The following is a 12,621-nucleotide window of genomic DNA, read 5'->3' as shown; positions in this document are numbered from 1 at the left end:
TTGTCCGAGTTTACCTGGACTACCACGCCTCTGACCTCCGACTCAAAGTTCTTCAAGGCTAGATGAACAGCCATAAGTTTATATGCCAGGACACCTGTTCTTTTGTCCAGGTGCCTGACACTTCTTTCTTCCCTAGTGTTGCTCCCCATCCCGTTTCCGAGGCGTCGGAAAACAACACTAGGAGAGGGTTCCGAATCGAGAGGGATATTCCTTCGTTCTTTTGAAGAGGGGTTAACCACCACTTCAGGTGTGACTTGATCTCTTGTTGGCTGGGAAATGAATCCGAAAGATCCTCTTCTTTCGGTTCCACATCCTTTGCAGGTAGAACTGCAGCGGTCTCAGATTGAGCCTCCCTAGGGAAACTAACTGCTCCAGCGACGAAAGGGTGCCCAGAAGACTTAGCCATTCCCTCGCCGAGCTTCGTTCTTTCCCTAAGAAGGTTGAGACTTTCTCCAAGCCTCGAGCAATTTTGTCTTGCGACGGAAACGCTCGAAAATCCCGAGAATCCATCTGAATCCCCAGATAGACAATGTTCTGGCTGGGGATCATCTGAGACTTCTCGAGGTTCACGAGCAGTCCGAGTGAGCAAACGAGATCCAAAGTCGTTTCCAAGTCCTCCAAACACTGTTGTTTCAATTTGGCCCTTATTAGCCAGTCGTCCAAATAAAGGGATATGTTCACCCCCTCCAGATGAAGCCATCGTGCTACGTTCCTCATCCGGCTCGTGACCACTTGAGGAGCCGTAGACAAGCCGAAGCACAGAGCCCTGAATTGAAAGACCCTGCCCTGCATCATGAACTGCAGGTATTTCCTCGATGAAGGATGCAGGGGGACGTGAAAATACGCGTCCTGTAGGTCCAAGGAGACCATCCAATCTCCTGGATGCAGAGCAGCAAGAACCGAGTTGGAAGTTTCCATAGAGAACTTCTGTTTCTCTACGAATCGGTTCAGTGCGCTCACATCCAGGACAGGTCTCCAACCCCCCCCCCAGGGTTTTGGTACGAGGAACAGTCGATTGTAAAAGCCTTGAGAGTGTGGGTCCTGTACTAATTCTATGGCCTCCTTCTCCAACATTTGTTCTACTAGCTGAAGCAGGGTCTCCCTCTTGACAGGGTCCGTGTACTTCGCCGACAGTTCCCTTGGGATAGACGTCAAGGGAGGCCTGTCTCTGAAGGGGATGAGATATCCTCTTTTCAACCCCCATTCTTCTGAGAACTTCAGAAGTCTGGCACCTACTGGTGCTTGGAGGACTTGAACTTCACTTGTTTTTCTTGGTAGGTCTAAAGGCAGAAGCCCTACCTCTCCTTTTCGCTCCTCTCTTCCTAAAGGAGGGCAGGGAAGACGAACTCCCTCGAAAGGGCGGCTTTGGGTTCCGTGTCTCCTTCTTCGTAGCGGGAACAGCTGGTCTCGCCTTTTTGGTCGACTGGACCAGCAGATCTTGTGTCGCCTTCTCAGTAAGTGAGAAATATCTCTCACTAACTGAGAAGGGAAAAGCTGGTTTGACAGAGGGGCGTACAGTAGGGACGACCTCTGTACCGGCGAGACAGCTTTAGTAAGTAAGGAACTGAATACAGCTCTCTTCTTAAGTATTCCCGCCCCGAAAAGGGAGGCCACTTCCCCAGATCCGTCTTGCACCGCCTTATCCATGCAAGCCAAAATACTATTAAGGACTTCGGGGCTCGGGCATTCATTGTCCTGTGTCTTTTTGGCCATCACTCCAAGGGACCAGTCCAGAAAGTTAAAAACTTCCAAGACATGGAACAATCCCATGAGGTGATGATCCATTTCAGACATTCCCCACGTTGTCTTAGCTGAAGAGAGGGACTGTCTCCTCGACGCGTCCACAAGCATTGAGAAATCTGCTTCAGCAGAAGCTGGGAGGGCGAGTCCCATTGCTTCGCCTGTCTCATACAAAATACCCCTCCTCCCAGAAAGTCTGGAGGGAGGGCAGGTAAAGACAGTCTTTCCCGCCTCCTCCCTGGAGCTGAGCCAATTTCCAAAAGACTGCAAAGCTTTCTTCATGGACATTGTTGGCCGCATCTTCAAGGAGGAGGACGATTTTGAGGTCTTCGTGCTTGTGAACAGCGACCGAGGAGACGGAGGGGAGGCAGGACTTGGAGAATCTCCAAATTCTTGGAGCAAAAGAGCTGCCAAAGATTTGTAGTCCGAGAGTCCCGCTCCCTTTTGAGCTTCCGTGTCAGACATCTTCTAAGTCAAGTTCCACAGGAGAATCATTATCAGCCGAGGGAGAGCGTCTCTTCTCGCAAGGTGAAGGGTTTTTAGCAGGGTCAGATCCCTCCCGACAAGGGTGACGGCCGCCTGTGCGACATCTTGCGTCCCTGTCAGGCGAATGCCGATCCCGCGAAAAAGCCCGATCATCATTGAAGCCCTCCTGACAAGGATGACGGCCACCTGTGCGACATCTTGCATCCCTGTCAGGAGAAGGCTGTGCTTGCAAAAAGCATCCACCAGCAACGCCCACCGTACGAGATCTCTTAACAGGAAGAAAAGTGTATTTTCTCCTGGGAGGGTCTTTTCTTAATACTCCTACTAATGAAGATATCTGTTCCTGCATTTTAAGTAGGATATCTGTCGCTGTTTGTTCCTTTTCCTTATTAGGAATAGGAGAATGCGCCCTGGAAGGCGTAGGCGATCATGATCTTAGAGCAGGAGAATTCCATGTCCTCTTGGCTCTTTTCCTCTCGTAGGGAGAATCCTCCAGGAAACGTTCCGGGCTCAAGTCCAGCGTAGGCGCTTTCCAACTCCTCTTGATCGGACGCGATAGTTCGTCGGAAGTCCATCCACTTCTGCGGGGAGACGAATCGTATGACGAAAAGCACTCTTTTAGGATGCCTTTCCAATGGCAATCCTTGGCAGTCTGGGACGCTACAGATTCTGCCGAGGGGACGCCTGATCGGTGGGGATTCTCCATAACCTCCATACGGCTGTCGACATTCCTTCTCCTCTGGGCCTGGAAGCTTGGAAGAGGTCTAGGCCTGGGAGCAAGACAAAGCCGATCAGATGCACCCTCCACTACACTGGGGACACTTACGTCACTTTCCACAGTCTTACCTTGAAGAGCTTGCATTTTAAGCTCCATCCTTCTTAATGCGGTCTTCAGATTTGCAATCTCCGTAGCAGAATTTGCATAATCTGCTATGGGAGAGGGTGATACTGCATGTGAGGAAGCAATTAATTGGGGGTTAGTCATACTAACTGGCTCGTTAGAGCGAGATCTACTCAAGCTTCTAGAGGCAGCTTTTCTAACCCTATCTCTCTCTAGTTTTCTTAAGTAGGAATCTAGAGTTTTCCATTCTTCCTCAATCATATTCACGCATGCATTGCAAGTGTTATTTCTAGAGCATTCATACCCCCTACACCTCTTGCATACATTGTGAGGATCTAACGACACTTTCGGTAGTCTCACCAAACAACCCTCATTCACACATCTTCTAACTTCGCAGCTAGAGTAAGACATTTTGAGCACAATCCAAAGCAAAATCCAAAAAACAGTCCACAAAAGAGTATGCCAAACCACAGATCCAAATACGTCACCAAAAAGACAGTCCAGAAGATCAACAGCGATGAAAATACGAAAATCAAGTCAGGAGGTACCAACAACGATGTTGTAGGCACCGGCGACAGAGAAGATCTGATTAGAAAACGGGAATGGTTCCTATTCCTGCCACCCAGCGGCAGGGCGGTAGATCACCTGACCTACCTGTAGCGTGTGCCGCGAAATTCGAATTTCTGTTGGGAACGACGGAGTCTATAGCTAAGTATATATCTGACAGGGAAGTTGAATGTACAAAAACTTTTTTTCAGCTACGGCGCCAACTCCAGAACGCCACTGGCATTTGACAGACACTTTGGTAAATAGAGGCTCAGTGTTTAAGGGTTAAAATAACATTAACTGGATCAGAGTGAGCCAATATTTCTTTATAAATCAACTAGACAGTTTCATATGCCTCTGCTCAAATCAAACAGATGGACATAAATGAAGGCAAAAATGAAACAAACTAAGCAAATTTAAAATTTCAATACAATTAAAAATAAGTAACTTTATGTAAATCTGAGTAAATCACTAGGCCATATTCAGAAAAAACAAAAGATCATAAGCATTACATAGTTTAACATAACCACTTAAAATATATTTATCTATGCTACATTGCATTCCTACACTCAGGGACTATGTACCATGTGTATGTACTTATCAAACTCCAACAACTTAAAAGAAATATAGCCAATTTATGGAGAAATAAATTGGTATTTTATAATAAAGAACGGGTTTGATCTGTGTCAACTTCTTGCCTTGAGGTCTTTTTTTTATTTATTAAAAGATAATAGGTTCCTCCAATAATAATTAAAACCTTCCAGGAAAGTTATCTTTTACCTGTTCCTAGTATCACATTTCCTACTATCAATCATTAAATAATTCATCCAATACCACAATGGCCCTGTGGTATTTCAATATCATTCTCACAGAAAAAGGTGAAAGGAAAGATCATAAGACGTCTTGAAATAATGAAGTAAGCTCAGGGTTTACAATCTTTCCCTTCACCTTTTCCTGCAAGAGTTTCTGATATCAATAAAGAATGTTCAGTCACAACAAACAAAAACTTATCTTTGACCCAGTCCCCTTATCTCATTTCCTACTATAAATTAAGACAATGTTTAGTGAAAACCCAACCCTTGTTAAGTCACAATTCCAGAAGAGTAAGAAGTGCATAGTAGCATCTTGTGGCATTTTTCACTGTATAGAATTTTGCTCTCTCTTTTTTCATGGCAACACTTTCCACTTTGAACTCGATGAATAGAATCAATGAATTCCATTTAATCAATGATCTGACTCTTACTCATTTCATCTCTGTTAAAGGGTTGTCTCCATACTTCTTTACAAGATATTACTTTTGGGCACCACTCTAAAGAACTTCTTAATTGTATGCCTCCTTGATCACATCAGACATGATAGTCCCACAGATGGGACAATCACAAACTTGAGGACCATAAGATTAGGCCAATCATTCATGTTCACATACAGAATCTGAAGTCTCTACCTTTTCCATATTTCATGACTCCTGCAACCTGCCCCTTTACAAGAGGCTGGCTTGGTATTACTTAAAAGCTGAAGTCTATCAACAAAAGTTTTTATTGAGGCAAGACTTGTTTTAGGCAGCTTTCCCCATCTTGTTTTGGTTTCTATACAATAAGATGAAGCATGAATACAAATGAATTCTTTTACCACAACCCTCATTCCATTCAAATGGGCTTCAGCATTAATATCTGTTACAGGAGCTGTTCCCATGGATATTAAGCAATACTCAACTTATAGGTGACAACAGACCAAGTACAGTGGACCCCCCATATTCACATCTCCAGATTCGCAGACTTGCGCCTTCACAGATTTCTCTCTGGGAACATTTCTCCCCCCCCCCCTTCCTTATTCATGGAAAATTTGCCTATTCGCCATATTTTTCTATGAGAAATATCTACAAATTCCTGATTATTTTAACCAATTTCATCATAAAATGCTCTTTTTGTGATAAAACTATTAAAAAAAAACAGGTATTAAAATTTTTAATGGTTTTTTTGAGTTTTAACTAACAAAATAGGAGGTTTTAAGCATTTTTATAAGGGTTCCAACTATTTACAGGTCCTAACTATTCACATGGGGGGGTTCTGATATGCATCCCCTGTGAATAAGGGGGGGACCACTGTACTACCTTACACAAAATTTAAAAATTTCCTATTAAAGTTTATTCCCATCACAAAGCAAAGTTAGAAGTCTTTATTTTGCAACATAAAGGTAATACTAGTTGAGCAGTCCATAAACAAACTTTCTAAAATATATTTTATATTATTTAAGCCAAAAATAAACATTTAAATACAAAAGTCTGCAAACTACAGTGTAAAATGAATAAACTTTAAGGGTGTAAAAGATGAAACTGAAAGCAAAAGAAATCAAATGGATGAAGCATGGGTAATTAAAAGCATTGAGAAAAGTCAAACTCCAGAGTAAAACAAAGAAAATCTATGGTGACACAGCATCATCATAATTTGATTCAGGACTGAAATAACATTCAACCTAAATTCATCATATCTTGACATGAAATTCGTCTGCAGGTTTTATCAAACCCTAAAAGTGAAGATTCCCTACATAATAGGATCATACCTAACTTTAAAGCCTACAGATATGAGATTGTTGTATCAAATAATCTGCAACAGATATGAAGAGGCTTCACACACTACACCTACAACTGCGAGGGGATCTACAGCAACTACATTGTTAGCCAAACTTTTCTGTTCTTGATTTCTCACCTCTTTTGAGGCAACTTCCTCAAAGCGAGGCTGTCTCTCTTCATGGTGTTCTCCCTCTTCATTTTCATCTTCCTCTCCCTCATCCTCATCCTCCTCCTCCTCACCATCATCATCACCATCATCGTCTTCATCATCCCCCTCTCCTCCCACAGGTTGCTAAAGTTCAATCAAATCACAACGTCAAGTCAACATGCAACAGAAATGGCCACATGCTTACAGAGGGAAGGTTAAAACAAACGATGTTATCCATAACACCACTTCCAATTCTATATAAAAAATGTCATTATCAGAGGCTATTCTTCCAAAAATGTTCATAACCAGTACTGCTTACTTTCTGTGAGACGTCGTATGAAATTTCAAATACCAACAAAGTGCCAAAGTCGGTCAAACCTTTAAAAAATCCCTTCATAAAACATACTCAATTTTGCAAAAATAGCCTTGAGTTACCTTGGCATGTTTCTTTGCACCTTGTGTTACATTCCAAAAGAAATATATACTGACAACTAATTGAGAAACCCATCTGATAAAATAAAAAGCCCAAGTAATTCATCTTGATAATGAAATAAGCATCTAATTCACTTTCATCAAAAAGTTTATTTATTTTTTTCTGTCACTAAGAAATTTTTAGGACATACAAAACAACCCTTATGAAATTAATATTTGGCTAAGAATGCATTAAAGCACTTACACAGCCAATTTACAGTAAAAAACCACTAACATCTAGGTGATACCAAGTACTATGTATTCAAAAACCTTCCTGGGAATAATCTAAAAGAATACAGACATATCGACCAGCAAAGAGTCTGCTGATTTCACCAACTTGGTTATATTGGCAACTCTGTAAGTGTAATCTATCTCATAAGCTCAGCATTGCTGACTAAAGACACACCTCTGTGGATTCTTAATGATCTACATTTACATAAGGTCACTTGATCAACCAATTAAAAGCTGTATGGAAAAGAAAAAAATCACGAGATAAAATCAAGAAACTGGAAAAATCAGTAAAAAGTATTACACATGCAATCATAGAATAATTCTTGCCACAAAGCAATGCAACACACACACTGTCATTCCTAACATGCAAAAAATGCATAAATTTGACTATGATACAACAACTGTTACATATTTCATGTACAATCCTCACAAAGAGCTTAAAAACTCTCAAAGAAAGCTTTGTTACAGATTGTATCTAAGTATCTACATAAAAGGATCAAAATGAGCTCAAAGATTCTGTGAAAACATTTCTCAGTAAACTCAGTGATGTCTAATAACAGCAGAGCAGTCCAAAATATAAAATTCAAGCCACTAATAGTTCTCTTTTATGACAAAATGATCTGAACAACCAAGTTAAACTATTCAATGAATGACCATAAATATACTTACAAAGCAATTATGAAAGTTTCACTATAATGGCTACATGAGGAATAATACTACAAAGCCATTATATTTCTAAAAATTCAGACTGTATATTGGGGACAAGAGAAGTTTACCAAAAAGTGCTAGTATGGCCATTTTCATTGTAAACTGTCATATGTTGGGTCAATTTCAACATGTTACTCCTTGTCAACCAAAGTACACCATGAAGCAGTGGCACAGTATTCTGGATGTGGCTTACTCAGCATGGAACCAATTTGCAGAAGGAAAGGCTGACTGAAAACCAGACTAAGATCTAACTCGTCAGGCACTTGCTCGACTGACATACCGATGACCTGGGAGGCTTCCCTTCAGCCATGACTTGACAAACAGGAAAATACTTGACAGTAAAGGCACCATAAAGAGAAAGTCCCCACTGTCAAGAGTACTGAAGATATTAGTAATTTATGTACATCTATGGCAAAGATGGACAATTTGTTGTGCATTCACCAAGCAAAATGAAAACTCTGCCTCTGAAAAGTGACAGCAAGCAGAACATACATATCATATTTATTGAACCAACCACAAATGTCCTTTTCAGCATCTTTGTTCTTTGTCAGCCGTCCAACAAGATTACCAATTTTCACTCCAACAGCTAGTGAAAATATCTAAAACTTGGAAAACTTCCAACCATGAAAATTTATTAACTTATGTGGGATGGTAAGAGTACGACAAAGATTCTTTGGTCATATTACGAATTATTCTCAGCAAAGACAGTATGAAAAAATGTTCTGTAAACCACTAAGGACCAGGCTAGAAAAAGTTAACAGTTAAGTCTGTCTTGCAGCACTCCCCACCTAAAGTGCAATGTAGGTTACCAGTTAAGCTTGTACTGGAGGTGCAATAGGCAATTCAACTTTCAAAACCAAGGATCTGGAAGTATCCAAGGGTAAAACTGAATTCTTGCATATGACCATGGTAAATACATTTACATACATGGGTCTGAAAAAAAAAATCTCTTGAACCTGTTATCTGCCGGCAAAATTGCATTTTCTAATTGAACAATTCACTAGGTCACACAAAGGCTGCTGCAAAATGTGGTACAAACCTTTCACAAATGCAGCATACAGGGACTCGACTGGTTTCTTGTTTATCCTCTGATGTTTGATTACCCTAAAACTATTCTACAAGCAAGTAACTTGCATCTTTTATGACAACTGTTGTTGGAATACGATTTCCTTTGGACCTTTGCAGCATGAGCATTGGAAGAAATCTCAGAAAGTGACTGATTCTTTTAAAGAGGGGAGACTAACAAGACCTAATGAGGATTGACTAACAAATAAGTTATGTCATCCTTTACCAGTCTTATTAAAAATAGACACTGGACATAGTACAAAATGGCTTGATCTTGGCAATGACAACCTAATATCAGAGTAATAAATGACAAACCTATACTAATTAAAATAATATAAAATCAAAATTATAAACAGGTTTAACCTGCTTATGCATCTGTTATGGTGGCTGCAATAACACAAGGCAGTATCACCCGCTGCACATGACTATTACCAACAGCACTATAGCTACTAATGTAGTACCCATTACAGATCATAAACAAAAGTATGCTGGCAATAATGGAATTTATCATGATAAAAGAATTGCCTTTAAAACATTTAACTGGCAACCACATAAAAACAAGCCTCTTTTCTGAAAACAAAACATCTTTGAATGTATTAATGAACAACTTATATATTTAAAGAAAACTAATCTTATAAAACTTTTTCTTGGTTTTAACAGAATTATGAATCCAATCTATTCACCTGGAATCTTCACTAATTTACGAAGTCCTGATCTGACAAATTTTTTTCAATTCTACTCATGAGTAGCAGTCTGCTTGTAAAAATAAAATACTCCAACTTCCACATGCTTCATGCAATGACAAAATGAACAGTGCATTTCTAGTGGAGTGCACTGAATATTTAAAGCCATAACCTTAAAATGTGCAAATGTCAACTGAGCTAAATGCATTGAAGCAGGTCAACTTACTTTTTCATTTTCTAAACAGAATAAACTTCCCTAACAAACACAAAGCAACAGACTTACCCGTTGCAGAACGTTATCAGATCCTCTGGAGACTTCATTGTCATCCACAGATATATGGAATCGGCGACGGAATTCATTTCGAAATTCATTCTGAGCAGATTCCAACCGCTGATATCTCTCCTGCTCATTAGTTCCCTGTGAACTGTATGATTGCCATTAGCCTTTTGTCCTATACTAAACACAAAGAAGACTTGAACAATAAAGACTTCTTAATTCTGAATAACTTGATCATTGCAAGACAACAGTAACTTCAATGAAAAATAGTTGTAACCTCAACTTAACATTTTGTAGTTCAAGTGAGTTTGTTATCAACTTAAAAATGAGCATCAGACAACACAATTGCCAAATGGTTCTTTCCTGCTTACAAGAATAACTGAAAGATGTAAAGACTAACTAGTGAAAATAATATTTACAGTTTCAGCAGTATTTATCAATTACTGCACTTTTTAAATGCTTTACTGCTATTCTAGAAAAAGAAAACAAGTGTTTAAGATACAAATGCAGGCAATCCTTGGGTTAAGATGGTCTTGACATACAACGTTTTGTGGTTAAGACATGATTGATTAAATCATTCTTGCTCTGTATTTTTACAGTTTTATCTCATTATTTACATTATGGTCACTACCCAACTTACGAATGAGTTATGTTCCGGATGGCTGTCTGTATCCTGAATTGTTCGTAACTTGGCTTTTAATATGTTAGCAAGTGAATAATTTTTGTTGAAGTTTACATTCCTGAGTTAACTTACAAGTCATAGATTATACTATTTTCACTTAATTTTTAAATCATGCAGCATTTTATGGAATCAATTCGGATGTTAGAACAGTAAAAAGACGAAAAATATTTTCATATGATAAAGTTTCATAAATACTTAACAAGTAATAACAGCAAAAGTTTTTCCTCAGCAACTTTTTAAAAAATTCACAATAGCGCTTCTACTGTTTTGTGTAGGTGACAGCTCCCGCCCACTATCAGAACACATAGGAAACAACCCACCAGATAAGTTCAATTCATTTGTGGCGTTATGTCCTTAAGTGGGCAGGAGGGCGGGCTCTGACTCTGTAACTACTTGGTAACTATATGTATGACAATAAAACTTTATATTATGAAAATTTCATTTTCATTTAAGCAACTTACCAAATAATTAAATAGCTAAATCCCACAATGAATGGAGGTGGGATACATGTAGATAGATATTCTACTCCAAACCATTAAGGTATGGTTATGTCTTTGAAATAGAAATTTTGCCAGCATTGAATGCAATAATTGTAGTTTCCTTACCTATTTAGGGAGCTACTGCAGGTGAATACTGCTTCTGGTTGGTCTCGTCTTAACCTGTAGTGGTGTGGATATTAAGCCCTATACTTAAGTGGGAGCTTTGCAGAGGAGGAAAGGCCCGATAGCTAGCAAACCATACAAAGGTGCCCTTGCTCTGGGCACAGTACCAAAATTAAAAACAATCAGACAACAATGTCACTACTTTGAAAACACTTAAAAATACTGCAACCTATCCACTAAGACTGGTTGCTAGGTACATTGCACAGGCAGTCCCAAGTTATTGGCAAACTCGGTTAATGGCAATCTTGTTTTTATGGTGCTTGTCTAGCGCCATAAAATCAGCGGTTTATGTTTATGGTGCCACAACAGCCCAAGTTTTGGTTATCGGTGCCATAAGGTGTCGAAAATAGAGTTCTGGCATTGTAACATAACCAACAGAGGTGCCATTAACCAAAACTTGGCACCATAAGCACCATAAGTTACTGAGTTTCGGTTAATGGTAGTTTTTGCTTATCAGTACCCACTGAGAACGGAACCCCCGCTGATAATTGGGAACTGCCTTTACCCCCAGGCTCCCCAAAACTCAAAAATTCTACACCAAGGCAAATACATACTAGAAGAAAAAGTGCGCTTCCTATAATTACTCACCCAATAACAAGCCTGCCACCAATAACGGTTCCAAGGTACTGCATTTACCGAAGTTTCCACTTTCTTCATATAGTGGGGGGTAAATTAGACATGCACTTCCAGTAGGTCAACTGAATAATGGAAGTCTGGGGCATTTTATGCCCGAAAGCCAAAGAGGTTGATACCGCTTTAATATTATGAGCTTTCACTTTAAAATTTGGTATAATATCCTCCTTGATCTGGGAAGTGTGCCTCTGAAATCAAACCTCGGAGGAAGAATGACAAGGTGCTCTTAGAGAGAGGAGAAGGGTTCATAACTGAACACCAGAAGTTACTGAATGAACCCGTTTTTTCTAGCCTATTCATCAGATAGTATCTAAGAGCTCTGACTGGACAGAGTTCTCTCTTCTTCTTCTTCTTGGCCAAGAACATCTGTTAAATTCTTAATGGAAAAAGAACAAGCCAAGGGTTTGGACAAGTCCTGTTTTTTCCAAAAAGCCTGGGGTGAAGGATTAGAATGATTCTCCTTGGGGAAAACCTACCCTTTTCTCACTAGCTTGAATTTCACTTTGTTTACCCGTGGCTAATGCAAAGAAGCGTGTCTTGCGAGTAAGATTCCTAGAGGAAGTAGAACAAATGGATTCAAAAGGTAGATTGGTTAACCATTTCAGGACCACATCCAGATTCCAGACCGAACTGTCTGCTTCGTGTTGAAGGACTTAAGCAGGTCGATAATATCTTAATTTGATGAAAGGTCCAGGCCTCTATATTTAAACACTGAGGAAATTAGCAATCTGTATTACAACGGTCTCACAAGTAGACATTGCCAGGTAGATGAGGCTAGAAGATTTTCTCCTGCATCATGCAATAGCCTCTGCATCTCCTCTTGAAAAACCTTTCCCTCTGACAACACATCATTCACTTGTCCGTGGCTCAAATCATCAC

At 39.9% G+C, this 12,621-nt stretch overlaps 1 protein-coding gene across 1 annotated transcript in view; it reads right to left on the bottom strand.

Moving 5' to 3' along the window:
- The window catches only part of LOC135219734 (E3 ubiquitin-protein ligase Nedd-4-like), a 284,620-nt gene that overhangs the window by 186,903 nt on the left and 85,096 nt on the right, over window positions 1-12,621 (bottom strand). Inside the window, 2 exon segments of the mRNA XM_064256741.1 lie at window positions 6,319-6,474; window positions 9,772-9,913. Of these exon segments, the coding sequence (XP_064112811.1) occupies window positions 6,319-6,474; window positions 9,772-9,913 (298 nt within the window).

This window comes from Macrobrachium nipponense, chromosome 1, assembly GCF_015104395.2.
Source record: "Macrobrachium nipponense isolate FS-2020 chromosome 1, ASM1510439v2, whole genome shotgun sequence".
NCBI lineage: Eukaryota > Metazoa > Arthropoda > Malacostraca > Decapoda > Palaemonidae > Macrobrachium > Macrobrachium nipponense.
Note: the sequence above shows the minus strand (reverse complement) of the source record. Positions and strands in the feature narration are given on the sequence as shown.